The sequence below is a fragment of the Pteronotus mesoamericanus genome, unplaced genomic scaffold (genome assembly GCF_021234165.1).
Source record: "Pteronotus mesoamericanus isolate MK-2021 breed Mesoamerican mustached bat unplaced genomic scaffold, CSHL_Meso_final contig_164, whole genome shotgun sequence".
Classification (NCBI taxonomy): domain Eukaryota; kingdom Metazoa; phylum Chordata; class Mammalia; order Chiroptera; family Mormoopidae; genus Pteronotus; species Pteronotus mesoamericanus.
In genome coordinates, this window is record NW_026555065.1 from 17,014,052 (window position 1) to 17,029,568 (window position 15,517).

Below are 15,517 nucleotides of genomic sequence, written 5' to 3' on the forward strand. Positions count from 1 at the left end.
TTATTCTAATAGCTATTGCAATCTTTTCTTGGATTGTGTTAAAGAAGGACACTGTAACATTTTGTTCTTATAATTCTGTTCTTTAAACTTATTTTTTAAATGTTTACTTATTGATTTTTAGAGACAGAGAGGAAGGGAGAGAAACATAATTTGTTGTTCCACTTCTGCATTCATTGGTTGATTCTTACATGTGCCCTAACAGGGAACTGAACCTACAGCCTTGATGTATCCGGATGATGCTCCAACCAACTGAGCTACCCAGTCAAGGATTGTTCTTAAAATTTAAGTAAGTGTCCTGTACACAGAGGATTCTCAAGAAGAACTATTCCATAATCATAAAAGTCCTATACTTTGCAAAGATCCTATAGAGATTCTATATTTCAGTTTCCTCAGGAAGGAAACTGAACCCCAACTACTGCAGCATTTTTTGACTGAATTATTAGTGCATTATTGTTATCTATTTACTTATGGCTAGAGACCACCAGTGAGGAGACATTCTAAAAATTCAGAGTTCTTTCTGTCTCAAAATTAAGACCTTGATATATGTCTTGTTGACAAACTATAGCTTCTGTCACCAGGTCAAAATACATTATCAACTTACGTACAGTTAGGGGCTTCACAGACCAGCCTCTTTTTGGAGTTCTATCCAAATAAAATCAGACTAACAACCTAGACTAACTGAAAAGGCAATTCAAGACTTTACCGATGTCCTGTGAACATGACAATGCAAGCTTCTTAAAATTCTCTTCCCAGCTTGAATTTCCATATCCACCTCTCCCCCAAACAGGAGTAACCTCTGCTCTCTTCTTTCACTTCAGTATAATTTCGCTTATACAGGTTTTCATTTATCTTCCTCACTCTGACGGTGACCTGCAGGCAAGAACTCCTCCGGGAAGGGGTATGTGTTTGAAGGGTGTGCCTGAGGTCAGCAGAGGGAACCTGTCCTGCTCACCAAGTGTGCAGTTTCAGGGAAGTCTCTTTCCTCAAGGGGCTAATGTAAACTGGAGGTAAAGGGAGCAGTGAGTAAGTACAGTGGAAAAAAATAACATCCCAGAGTATACATAATTATCTACTGGACGGTGTGATACCGACTCTGGGTAAAATTAGGGATTGTGAGATAGGCGAGATCCTCCTGGAGGCGAGCCTAGGACCTGGACCTGGGCAATGAATTACCTAATCCATAAGGATTTGTGGAGGCTTCTGACCCGTGTCTCTTTGGTGGCAATTCTGTGGTCTTTTCCTTTACAGTCATGGATGCCTTTTAGCTGGGTAACATAAGGATCATATGTCCAGCAGGCAGATAAAAATTCTTACAACTTTACCAAGAGGTGGTTTGGGATAATGTCGTGGTCTCTGAAGGCTGGAAACCGGGTGTCCTGGGTCCCAAGTGGCCGGGTACCCCTCCAGTTTAACAGCCCACATGGGCAGTTAAGTCCCATGCGAAGTGCAGAGTGGCAAGGGTACCTGCTCCTAGGGTTGTGCACCTGGCCTTGGCCTCCAGGTGAGCCAGCCGAGTTTCCCACTACCTTCCGGTTCGGGCCGTCAGCAGTGGCTCCGCCCACTGCCCCTCTTAGGCTCCCTCCTGCTCCCTGTCCTCCAGCACGCCGCCATTTCCGGCTACGCCTCCCGCTCTTTTCGGCTCTTCTCGGCTTCCGTCCCAGATGATCCCTCCCCGAGGGTGCCACCGCCTCCTCCATCTCCCGGAGCTGGAGCCTCTTCCTCGGCCAGTGGCGTAGCCGGACTCTGACTCGGTGCCAGCCACCTAGGGGCGGAGGTCCGAAGCCCGGTCTAAACCCGAGCGGGGGGCCATGGAGAAAGCGGCCCGAGGCGCTCCCCAAACCAACTGAGCAGGCCTGTTGAGGCTGCAGGCGCCATGGACCGAGCCCCAGCAGACCAGGTACGGGCTGGGGACTGAAGGGGGTTGGGGGGGAGGGGTCGCCACCTCTTCCCAGGAGGGCCCCTGTCTCCCAGCCCGGGCCTAGACGGCTGGAGCTCTCGGGTTCCTGAGGGCGCAGACCAGCCTCGCCTGGGAGCCTGGAGGCGCCCCGCTCTCCTGCATTGTTCCAGATGCCGCCTCGGGCTTGGGGATGTTTTTCAACCATGGTTAGCAGCCCCCACTCCTGGCTGGGGACTCGCTTTTGCCCCTCCTCCCCGGCTTGGTGAAAGGGGCCAGAAGACTCCCGAGTTGTCCGTGCTTTCCCGAGAGGATTTTTAACTTCTAGCGAGGCTACCCCCCTTGCCCCTTCCCCCCACCCCCACCCCCATTCTCTTCAGTTCTGGAATGTGTTTTCAAGGTGGAAAGGCTTTTGAGTGTTTCTCACCCGGAGACACTGTCCGAACGTGTGATAACTACAGAGAAAGAGTGGGTTATGGACTTTCTAGGTCTAGTTCCACTGAACGAAGCATTGTTTTTACAGTGGTTTTTGGGAGGTGTTCCCTTTAAGATAAGAAGAACTACCGTTTCCTCTTGCCCTTCTACCTAACCACTTTACAAAAATTAGTGATTTTTTAAAAATTAAGCTCATATCTTAAGAGTGTAGAGCCCAAAGCGTGAATTCATTTCCGATCCCGTTTTCATATTCACAAAGTAGTCCCATTAGTGTTCCGTTTTTAATTGCACCAAATTCTTGATTAATCCATGCTAGTAGGTGCTGGAAATCAGGGATTTTACGTTGTCATCACAACGTGAAAAATAATCTAAGATAATGTTCTATTTCCCCCCAAAAGTTTCAGTATTTTCCATTCTTGAGAACTCTGTGAAATGACGTGGATTTGATGAGGTCGAAGTTTTTTCACTATACATTCTCCTCTTCAGTTGAAGGCCTTGTCCAATGATGAACTAGGCTAACAGATAAATGAAAAAGGAGAGGTTAGCGAATTGCCTAATTATTTTACAAATGGATAACTAGCACCTTAATAAATGAGACAGGATTTCCCAAATTCCTCTGTATGACTGATTATATGTTGCTAGTCAGAGCCAGTTTTGATTTTGAAATTGGGCTCTTTCTGCAGGCAAAGCACAGTCTCCTAGTTGTGTATAATTGTTTTTATAAGTTTTAATCATAAAAAAGCTTTATGTGACTATGAGTCTGGAAACACAAATAAGTTTATGAAACAATACATGTATTTACCAAAGCAAATTGATTGGAGTCTCTTGGCAAATACAGGCTTTCCTGTTACCCAGAGGATTCTGTATAAAGCCTGTATCCATATTAATGAAAAACAAATTTTAGGGTATCTGTTTAAAATGCCTGAGATTTCAAGACCTAACAAGTGAAAAGGAAGTTTTCTTGAATGATTTTCTTGTATGCCTGTCACTAATGAAAGGGTTAAACATTTTGCCATGATGCCAGAACTATAACCAGCAAAGCTACCACCTGTATACTTATGGTTCCTTTCATCCTAGAGGAAATGTGATTAACTATTTAGATGGTAACTTGTGTGTGATTATCTTAACAGCAAGTGCTATGAGCAAATTATTTGAACTAGAGAGCCTATTCATCTTTCATCCTACGTTTTCCAAAGTCCACAACCTATTTAAAATCCTGTAGAAATTTAAGAATTAAAAAAAAAAGAATGTAGCTTTCCTTTGAAGATTTTCATGCCCTCCCCCGCCCCACCTCCTGCCTCTTCAAAATTTCAAATGAGTTTATGAAACAGTACCTTGTCTTCTCTTCACACGTACTCACAGGAAACTGAGATCCAAGAGTGATGCTACTTTGCCTAGTTCATGCTGTAAGCACTTAATTCAGGGGTCCCTGGTTGATCTGGAAAGCTGGTGCTTCATTTTGTATTAGCATATTTCTGGGGCAAGACTCTTGTTATTTTCATAATGTTCTCAAAGGGATCCATCATTGAAAAAAGGGTAAGAACCATTGACTTAATGGTAGATTGGGATTAGAACTGAGATTTCTCAAGTTTGTGGAGTTCTCAATTGTTTCCACTGTACGAGAATAATGGAATGGCTTTCCCAGGTTATTAAGGATATACTTTTATAATTTTACTAATGAAGTGAATTTAGATAGGTAAAAGTCATGAAAAATATATGTGATCATATGTGAAATTTCCATTTTTCCTTACAAAAACGTTTGTGTTTTTTTTTATTTTAAATCAGTGTTGGTTAATATTCAGAATTCCTGGGAATGCCTATAGCATTATAACTTACTCATTGTAATATTGAAGTGGTTAGCAATTAATTATAAATTAGGTTTTTTTATGAAATAATAAAAACTTTCTACATTTCATCTTAACCTGATTGAAACCCCTGAAATACTGCACAGTGTAACTTCTTAAAAAATCTTAAGTGTATTTTGCCTGAAGGTATTCATGTTGCTATTCTTGGATTGCCTCTTTTTATTTTAATTTTTTTAATTTTTGAAGATTTTATTTATTTATTTTTACAGGGAGGGGAAGGGAACGAGAGAGGGAGAGAAACATGAATGCGTGGTTGCCTCTTGCACACCACCTATTAGGGACCTGGTTTGCAACCCGGGCAGGTGCCCTGACTGGAAATCAAACTGGTGACCCTTTGGTTTGCATGCCGACAGTCAGTCCACTGAGCCACACCAGCCAGGGCTGGATTACCTCTTAAAAAAAAAAAGAGAGAGAGAGTGTGTGTGTGTGTGTGTGTGTGTAATCTGTGAATAAAAGGATAAATTGTGTGTATTTGGTCAAGATTATAAAAAGTTGAGCAAGATAATAAAAATTAAGTTACTAGGAATACATGCCAGGTAATAGTCTTAATTGCAATAATGACTATGTGAAAGAATCTTATAACCAGAAGAGAATTTCAGGAATATTCTCTTTTAGCAAGACTGTTTTAAATAAAAACAAGTAGCTTAATTTTAACTGCTAGAATTAGGTGTTCTAAGAACAGATATGACTTGGTATAGTACTTTTTTTTGTACTTAAAAAAAGCTGGTGTAAAGGGATGTGAAGAATAAATCATGGAGTTCATTTTGTTTACAAAGGTTTTACTGTTTCTATTTTTAGGAAATTTAGGACAGTGTTTTGAGATTTTAAAAAAGTAAACAATGGCCTTAGAAGTGACAGAACACTTGAGGTTTATGGCCTCTTTTGTATTCTCAAATAATGTAAACATTGGCTAATTTTTAATATATTAACATTGAATAGGTTTTTTAAAAATTTTACAAAATTATTGATCACTAATGTCTTTAATTCTTATAAAAGCAAACTTAACAAATAGATACGACTTCACACAAAGTACTATTTACCAATAAATACAAAGTTATCAGGCTTATAATTCTTTCCTTTAAATAATGTATAAACTTCAAATAATAGTACTGTAACTAAACATATTCTGAATAAGTTACTACCTGATGTAATACATAATACTTATAGTTTACCTTTATGGATATAAGCTACTGATCTGTCTAAACAAATTTTTAAAATAACACTTTTATAGTAAAAAAAAACAGTAAATAATCCTCATCTAGTAAATATACCACTTGGAAAATGTAAAAGGCATTTCCCCCATAACCCTTAATTTGAAGAGGAATTTAAAAAGGAGAACTACATGTTATTGAAAAGGTAATAACATACTACGTGTGAAAACCTATGGAATGTGGCTGAAGCCATACTCTGAGGCAAATGCATAGTGTTAAACATTTTAAAAGGAAAGTAAAAATTAAGCATCAAAGGCAAGGAGTAAGGGGGGAAACCCCACAAAAGCAAAAGAGAAAATAAATGTAAACACAATAAACTAGATAATCCAAAATCTATTATTAAATTTAGAAAACTTTTTTTTGAACAGTATCATTGGATTTTAACAGGATTAGATGCAGTCTGTTTTAAGAAAGGGGTAAATGTCTGGATAGTAAAGCAAGTGGGCAGAATCTAAGTTAAATTAAATACTTTGAAGTCTTGCAAAACATGTATAACTACTGCAGTTTATTTTGGCAAGTGGTTTACTTTCAGTATAAGTCATTCCAATAAGAAAATACAGCTAGCAGGTTATTTTTTAAGTTGTTTTTTTTTTAATTTTCATTCAGCAGGCATTTATTTTACCTTTGGCCATGAGATATAAAATATCTTAATATTTGATATATCATATTTAAAAATTTTACAAAATTTTACCTTAACATAGAGTGTGGAACGTTCCATGGTCATATTTTCTGTAGGTATGTGGTACATGCTGGAATTTCACTGTAGGAGAATGCCTTACTATGTTCTAGTTCAGTTTTAATATTAAGTGGGTGTCATTTTTCTGTTGCTTAATCTGGGAAAACTGTTTGCCCTCTTCTGGAAAATCTAGCAGTTTAGTGTACATTTCCTGCTGATGTGAGCTTAGTAGTAAGTAGTGTTTGCACATTTTCCCTAAACCTGTTGAACAGTGCTTATTCCAGAATATGTGCTTAATACGTATTTATTGAATTACTTGGGCTTTCGGTGATCTTAATGTATTTGTTTAATAAAACCTCTTTTAGCCTTGGCTGGTGTAGCTCAGCAGTTTGAGTGCTGGCCTGTGAACTGAAAGTCGTCAGTTTGATTCCCATTCCGGGCACATGCCTGGGTTGCAGGCCAGTTCCCCAGTTGGGGGCGTGCAAGAGGCAACCTGTTGCTATATATCTCACACATTGGTGTTTCTCTCCCTCTCCTTCTCCCTCCCTTCCCCTCTCTCTAAAAATAAACAGAATCTTTTAAAAAAACCTTAAGATTTTTGGTTTCATGTTTGAATAAATTCTTGGGTTTTCTAGATTATTCACATCAAAGAGGTTTTATAGTTGACATTTGTTTTTAATATATGCAGAATTTTAATTAGTGTGGAATTGTTTTTCAAATACATGTTTCTGGAGTTATGATTTTTCATTGATTTGGAAAATTCTAAAATAATTTCTGAAAGAGAAAGAATATACTATGTAGTCTTTTAAAGCAAATAGTACAGCAATTTGTTTTTTGTAGTTTAGACTTATACCATATTTGTATATTTTTTTTGCTTTAAGAAGACAACTCCATGCTATGAGATTTCTGATTTCTGAAAAACAGATTTGACAACGGTAGAGAGACTAAACACTGAAATTCAAACTGAGTATTATATCAAGTAACTAGTATGATTTTCTCATAATGTTTTTATTTTCCACTGTGTAAGACATTTTTCTTTGGTTTTATACTAATAATTGAAATATTGCCAAATTCTGTTGTTTACTTAACATATTATCTATATAGGCTTTATTATGTGAAATTTTAAGAATGGTTTGGAATCTTAACATTACTTTTCAGGCCTGAAATCAGCAGATGCTACATTTTGATGTCTGATACCGAAGGCCCCAAAGTCACGATAAACAACTTTTAAAATCATAAAGAGTTGTAACTATAGGGGAAAGTTTGCCAGTCTGTTCCTGCTAGTGACATCTTCTGTTTGTACAGCTGTTGACTATACAGCAGCTTCTCTTTTTTTGCTGAACACAAAGGACCATTTTAGTGTTTGTGAATTTTATTGTTGAACTGATATCTAGAATTGCACTTAGAAAAGAAACCAATACAAACTTTAATATTTAAGGGTATAGAGGAGTGGGCAAAAGTAGGTTTACAGTTGTGAGTACATGAAGCAGTTTATTGTCTTATTATTTATTTATTATTGTATTATTATTCTATTTTTGCCCACCCCTGTATGCTGTGTATTTGTAGACATTAGTTATAATTTATGCATGACACTTTGAGAGCAGTGACTTCCCTAAGCTCCTAAAGCTGTTAAAGAAAAGAGATGAAACTAGGTATTAAAAACTTACAAATTTTGACTTGAGCAAGAATTTGAATTTGTTATGAAAGTAATTTATGGCAGTATTTTTGGGGAGGGTGTCAAGAAAAGTGCTGTGTAATCTTTTTTATTTCTTTATATTAATGTTGCTTTTTTCACATTAGACAGAGTGTTTGATGTAACTATATTCCTTGCTTTAAAACAAATCAGTGTCGTCTTGTCCAGATTTATAAAACTGTTCAGAGAGTTCTCATATGTTCAAAAGGACTTTCTGATTTTAAAAAATCCTAGCAAGTTATATTTTTAGTATAGTTGAAGTGTGATTTAAGTTTTCTTATGTGTATGTATGAACTACATAAAGCGAGTTTCAATTATCTCTGCATTATTGTTGAACATCAGTTTTTTCCCCTGATGAAACATTTATTAGGTTGCTTTTCTTATGCCTCATATAAATAAGTTTGGTGTTCTAGTGACTGTCATAGTGAATATTACTGACTTATTCTATTAATATTGGAAGTTTTTGCCTCCTCTGTTGAAATTCAAGAAACTGAGTTTAGTTCACAGGTATTTGGAAGTACAATTGCTATACCTACCTCAGATAAAAATAGACTTCAAAGTTAAATCAAGTGGGAGGAAGGATAGTGGATTAATACTGTTATATAGTTCAGATTATCTCTTCTCTCTCTCCCTTTTTACAAGCACTTCTGAATTTACAATGGAATTTTTTTAGAGAAAATATTTTCTGAGTAAGGCTATGTATTGAGCATATCAAGTCTTGTCTTTAGATTTTCTTGGGTTTTTTCTTGATTACTTTCCTGAGAAACATGCCTGAAATTTATCCTGGGAACTATGCTTTGGTGAGAGCTTCTAATAAATGCCATCCTAGTATGTTGGGAAAAATTCTTTTTAATCATTACATTTTTTAAATTTGTTACTATCAATATAACATGCAGAAAGAAAGCTGCCTAAAACCAACGTGTCTAAATGAATTATTATAAGGTAAATACTTTGTAACTGTCCCCTAAGTTAGGATACAGAGTTTTGCCAGATATCCCAGAAACACTCCAGGAATCTTCTCCCAATCACAGCTCCCTCTTTTCTTACAGTAATTCCTATCCTGATTTACAGATCTTACTTACTTTTCTTGATCGGTTTGTCACCCATATGTTCATCCTTAAATACTTTAGTTTTTTTTTAATACGTCTTTTAAATCTCTAGATTTATTACAAAAAAAGATACAAAATAGGCCCTGACCTGGTAGCTCAGCTGGTAGAGCATCATCCTGATATGCCAAGGTTGCAGGTTTGATTCCTGATCACAGCACATTGAAGAATCAACCAATGAATGCATAAATAAGCGGAACAACAAATTGGTCCCCTTCCCTCCTTTCCTTTTCTTCTCTGTTTCTTAAAACCAATTTTTTAAAACAATACAAAATAAACTAAAATGGAATACATATTCTGAATTATTTTAGTTTGCTCAGTTTGTCTCCTGGGAAACTGAAGTACCTATTTTTTCCCTAGTTTAAGTGTGAACCAGAAGTTTTCTCCCCCTTAGGTCTTTTTTTAAAAATTCATCTTAGACATTTTCCTTCCTTTAAATTTAACCATGCTAATGTAATTTCCTGAAATGGACAGAAAGAAACTATTTTTTAGTTTAGTTAAAAAGAGGCTATTTTAACAAACATAATTATCTGTCAGAGTGCTGTTTAATGGTTCCCCCCCCAAATAACAAAATTAGTAAAAGACACATTGTTATATCTGTAGGGCTAGATATCATACTACCAGCTTTATTTTGGGACTCTGAGGTATGACCAATTTCCTTGTACTTTTGATTGTTTTAACAGCTTTGATTATGTAAGACATGATTTCATAGAAATGTTGTAACCTTTGATGAGTTTTTTCCCTATTTTATTTAATGACTTTGTCTAATCATACTTAACTATTTTGATTTGTCATTGTGTTCCTTTGGGTGTTTTGTGAATACTGAAGAGACCTAACTACTGTTTGTAAAAACTGACTCATTATTATATTGTGAATTTATATTATTTAAGTGTTTTGCTCATTTGTTAATAATGTGTTTCACTCTGTTTTTGAAGAATGTTAAGCTGTCAGCTGAGGTGGAGCCATTTATTCCCCAGAAGAAGAACCCTGATACATTCGTGATCCCTATGGCACTCCCAAATGATAATGGAAATGTTCCTGGTGTGGAACCAACTCCAATTCCCAGCTACCTGATTACTTGTTATCCGTTTGTACAGGAAAACCAGTCCAATAGGTAATTTGTTTATTATTTTCTTTTTTAGTCGGGGGAGAAAGGAGTAAGAAAAATAGAAGGTGACAAAACGCACTACTTAATTTTTCCTTTTGTAATTTATAAACATGAACCATTTCTCTATTTTTTAAGAGTAAATAAAACCACACGATGTGGAATTCTGAAATTTATTAACACAATTTATTTTCTCACTCTTTTTAAAAGGATGTGGAGTTCTTTGGATATACTATATTTTGCTTTGTATAATGTGCACCCATGTTTTTGTGCGCATTATACATGAGGTTATTAATGCCCATGGTATGTAATCATTATACCCATGTATATTGCACGTCCTTATTTTTCCCTCAAAAATTTGGACAAAAAAGTACACATTATACAAGGCAAAAAAATGGAATCTCTTGTAATAAGTAATTGAAATTTGTTTGAAATAAATTGAATTAAAATGAGGAATAAATTACTCAGAGGTAAACAGAAACCCCTTTTTGAGATTAGGCATCTAATCGTAATTGCTAAGATTGTCTAGCATAAGAAGAAAATACAAAGGGATTAGTCCTTAACTTTTAAGCTTTTATCCTTAGTTAGCACATAACTCTAAACTCAGATTCTGGTTCAAAATTTAGCTTCTACACTAAAGTGTACAGGATGATTTAGCAAAATTCTTGCAGTTCAGGTAATGTGTGACCGACCTAGTAACCACTATGGCGTAACTTGCGATACTCATGATAGCCTTTCCAACCCTGTTTAGATTGTCTGGATGACTAGCACTTCATTGGTGTGTTTCATTTCATGGCTGTATAAAAGTAATTTTAGACTCTTTCAAGTTACATCACACACAGAAAATTGTACTTCTCTAGCACCATGGAGTAAATGGCTGAAGCTTCTGCCCAACTACCCCTGAGGGCTCAAGCAATCAATGTCTCTGCCTGTCTTTAACCCATTGTGACACACTTGTGTGCCAAGGCAGATTCTTTGAGAAATTCTCGACGTATGAGATACGAGACCTTTAAACAACTTTTTCAGAAATATTCAAGGTAATAATCTGAAACTTTTAAAAAAAATGAATAGATGTTATTTTTTAGAGAAGTTTCAGTTTATAGAAAACTGAGCAGGTAATAACAGAAAGTTCCCATATATTCCTCCTTGCCCTCCAGTTTAATCTATTATTAACATCTTGGTTGAGTGAAGTACATTTGTTACAACTGATGAACCAAAATTGATACATTAATAACTAAAATTGGTAGTCCACATTAGGGTTCACTCTTGGTGTTGTATGACGAGGGAACCAAAAAAACCCTGGAATTTATTTATAAAAAATTTCTATCCTTACATGTTTAAACTTTAGTTGCCTTCAAAGTACTCTCCATTTGCTGCAATACACCTATTGAGATTTTTTTTCCATTGCTCAAAACAGTTAACTCACTGATTTTGATGCCTTTTATTGCTTCTGCCATTTTTTGTTTCACTTCTTCCACATCAGCAAAATGTTTCCCTTTAAGTACTAGGGTAGGCTGTGGGAGTCATGCTGTTTTTGGTCAAAAATTGCTGAACATGGTGGTGTGGACAGGTGTATTTGTAAATCACTCATCATGAAATGGGCAAATGTGTTGAAAGAGTCTCCAAAAACATTCACTGAAGCCGAATGCAGCTTCTCACAGTGATGCCTGCTGGTACACTGATACAGATGGGTTCCTAGAACACTCAACTAGCAGGGGAGTCCTGTACCACGAGGGGCCTGCCCTCCAGAAGGTAGTTATAATCTTATTTTGGGTCCTCCCTTGTACATCCTGTGGGTTTGAACACATGTGTAAAGACATGTATCCACCATTATAATTACAGTATCACACAGAATAGCTCCACTGTCCTAAAATCCTGTGTGCTCCATCTAGTCATCGCTTCTCATCCCCAACCCTTTGAGACTACTGATCTTTTTATTGATCTTATTTACCCATAGTTTTGCCTGTTCCACAGTGTGATGTGGTTGGAATCACAGTGTGTAGCCTTTTCAGAATGAGTAATTTCATTCAGCAATATACATTTAAGATTCTTGCATATCTTTTCATGACTTGAGACCTTATTTCTTTTTCTTGCTGGATAATATTCCAGGAAGGGATACTTTTGCATCATATTCATCATCAGTCAGGCTGCAGTATGGTCTCATAGAATTCATCTCTTTTGGTTGTTGAGCACCCTGTAATCTGAAACTCGTAATAGCTTTGGGGGTTGGACAAATAGTAGAAGCTAAGGGATATGTTTCAATTCAAAATCTTTAAGTTATATCGACTATGTCCAAAGTGATTTGTAAACTAATAATAGTATTTTTGTATTTGACAAAATGGCCACGTGTGTATAGTATGGTAAATTTAATTTTTATAACCTTACCAAATAACCTTTTGAGAATTCATGAGTAAACTAGCTAGATTATTTAAAAATATTTTTAGAATTATGGCAGTGAACAATTTTCCATTTTGTTTTGTCATAGGAGTAGTGAGGAAAAGCTCTACATTCCAGTTCCCCATAGCCCCTCATTCGTCAGCAGCAACCTTCTGTGAGAAGGACTGCTGAGACAAGGATCTTTCTGGTGCTTTATAGGAACTGCAATAGAAGAAACTCTAGAAGAAGCTCTAATGCTGAGAATAAGATGGCAGTGGACAGGCTTGCCTTTTCTTCTCTTCTTTCCCTTGGACCTGAAGCCTGCTTCCATTGCCAAGGAGGGAAGCCAGGAAAAGAGATGGACTTGGCCAAGTGTTTAGGGGAGTATGGGAGAGGATTAGGAGGTCCTGGGACTGAGCTAAAGAATGAGATATGGAGGAATCAAATCACCCATCATAACGATCACCTTACACAATGATCACCTTACCCTGCTCTTTGCAGAAGGCTGTCACTGTTACTAGCATTGGATGGGAACTTAGGACTGTTAGCAGATCCAGCAGGTAGGTCTTTAGCTTTTAGGCACCACTATCTTGAGGATGTTGAAAGGGTAGTTACAAATAAGAATTGTATGTACTTCTAAAAGTTTGAAATGCAGTAAAACTGTCAGGTTGAATTCCTTTATGCTATCATTTAAATTGTTACTACATATACATAATCTCTTTAACAGAGAAATTTAAGAATTTTATCTCATTTTTCAGAATTACTATGAAGTCACTATTCTGTTCTGTGTATTCTTTTATTAAAATGAGTTGAGCCATGGCCGGTGTGGCTCATTTGGTTGGAGCGTTGTCCTGTAGCCAAAGGGTTGTGGGTTTAGTTCCCAACTGGAGTGCATGTCTAGGCTGCAGGTTTGATCCCTGGTCTTGGTGTGTATGATCCCCAGTCTGGGTGAATGCAGGAGGCAACCAATTGATCTTTCTCTCTCACATCGATGTTTTTCTCCCCTTTCCTCTCTCTACCACCTTCTCTCTCTCTCTAAAAAGCAATGAAAAAATGTCTCCAGGTAAGGATAAAAATAAAATGAGTTGAGATTCTACTTTAGCATTACTTTCAGAATTGTCAATAGAATTGTTCTCTTTTGATTTGGTTTTACAGACAGTTTCCATTATATAACAATGATATACGATGGCAACAGCCCAATCCAAACCCAGCTGGACCATACCTTGCCTACCCCATTATATCTGCTCAGCCACCTGTTTCTACAGAGTATACATATTATCAGCTGATGCCAGCGCCATGTGCCCAAGTTATGGGTTTCTATCATCCTTTTCCTATACCTTATTCCAATACCTTTCAAGCTGCAAACACCGTAAATACTATAACCACAGAATGCACTGAGCGTCCAAATCAGCTTGGGCAAGTCTTCCCATTGTCCAGTCATCGAAGCAGAAACAGTAACAGAGGACCAGTGGTACCAAAAGTAAGTGATTGATTTTGATTGGCTTTTATATTTGGTGTTTCTGTTGTTAATAATAGTGTAAGTGATCTGCTGCTTGTAATGATTAGATTTTTATGCTGAATTTACTATAAAACATTTCATTCACTATTATAAAATAGTTAAGGGTGTAATATTTATAAAATAATTTGTTTTTATTTTCCTCGTCCTTAATTGGTGATATGATTTATAGTCTTACAGTTCCCTCAGAGAATTTTACATAAACACAATGTACAAATACTTCAAAATTATTTTAATTTAGTGCTAAAAATTGCATAGCGCCACCAGTATTAATAAGTGCTTAGTATGTATCCCTTGCTAGCAGTGTTGAATGGCTAATGCACTTCAAGATACTTCAGTCTTCAGAAATTAGCAGGAGATAATTGTGGAAAAGAACTTTTGTGATTCATTAAATCTCTTCAACTTTATTGTTTTTATCCTATGAATTTTTAGGAGGAGTACCATTTTGTTATTCAAAAGGTTTTTTTTTTTATATTGAGGCCTTACCATGAAAGCAAATAGGAAATATCATCGTTCTTTTCAGCACTTTAGAGCTAATAAAGGCAGAGTTACTTCTTAGACGTATCTTACGTCTGTATAATCAAGGAGTTGGCACTTTCCTAGATTCCATTAGCCCAGCTTGTTCGCTGAAAAGTCTTTGCTGTCCTCTGGCATATGTTTTACAAATTAAAATACAAATAAGAAGCAGAGGTTGTTTTGAAAGGCTTTTAGTCTTCATTCATGGGCACACCCTGGGTCAAGGGAAGTTTTTTGGGGACCTCTAAAAATGAAAAGAAAGAAGTATTGGAAATAAGATAGTAGTATATAACTCAGATGTTTAAGAAACATGATTCTTAGTGTGCATTACCGGCACTTGGAATGTTAAATTCAGAGTTCTGTTTTATAAATTGTGATTAGTGATAAATACTCATATTTTAATAATGAAAGAATAAGCTTTTAATATTTTCTTTGTAAACTCCAAAGTAGAAATTTCTTTTATATTGCGTTCCCATCATGAAATCAAAATTTAGTCTTTGGATAAGTTGCTACCATTTTAATTATCCTTTTAAAGAAAAATTTACAATCCATTTTATGACATGATTATATGCGTATAATTTGTTAATTGAGAAAATTAAAATGAGTAACAAAAATGAATTTATATTTTATTTGTAGTAATGTTAATGGTTATTAGAAAAATAATGTTTAAAATGTGTGTATAGTACCTTATTTAGCCTATTGTGATTGGCTGCAGATAATTTCATGAAATCCTAACACAGTAACCCTGTTTCCCCATAAGTTGGGAGCCACTAATTTGGAGCATACCTTTAGGTATATTATATAGTGGATGTGTATTTTATAATGTTTAAGACACTGGGTAGAATCTTAATTTTTTTTTAAACTTAAATCAGCAACAGCTTTTACAACAGCACATAAAAAGCAAAAAGCCGCTGGTGAAAAATGTAGCTACTCAGAAAGAGACAAATGCAGCAGGTCCTGATCATCGGTCAAAAATCGTGCTTCTGGTAGACGCTTCACAGCAAACCGGTAAGGCTGGGGTTCTTACACGCTGTGTACACTGCTGATTTCCATCTGTTGTCATGCATCGACTTTATAATTGGGGAGTGCACCACTTCTCAGGGTTCAAGGCTTTCATCCTTCCC

General features: G+C 36.4%; 1 protein-coding gene across 3 annotated transcripts in view; it reads left to right on the top strand.

The window, feature by feature from the left end:
• The first annotated feature begins 1,643 nt into the window (after positions 1-1,643).
• The window catches only part of SECISBP2L (SECIS binding protein 2 like), a 50,533-nt gene continuing 36,659 nt past the window's right edge, over positions 1,644-15,517 (top strand). The window contains exons 1-4 of one of the 3 annotated variants that reach the window (XM_054565451.1): positions 1,644-1,897; positions 9,816-9,994; positions 13,517-13,841; positions 15,266-15,401. In XM_054565451.1, the coding sequence (XP_054421426.1) occupies positions 1,874-1,897; positions 9,816-9,994; positions 13,517-13,841; positions 15,266-15,401 (664 nt within the window). In that variant the 5' untranslated portion in view covers positions 1,644-1,873. Of the gene's footprint in view, positions 1,898-9,815; positions 9,995-11,642; positions 11,738-12,162; positions 12,922-13,516; positions 13,842-15,265; positions 15,402-15,517 lie in introns of those variants that run through there. The other 2 variants (XM_054565453.1, XM_054565452.1) reach the window with 2 other exon arrangements.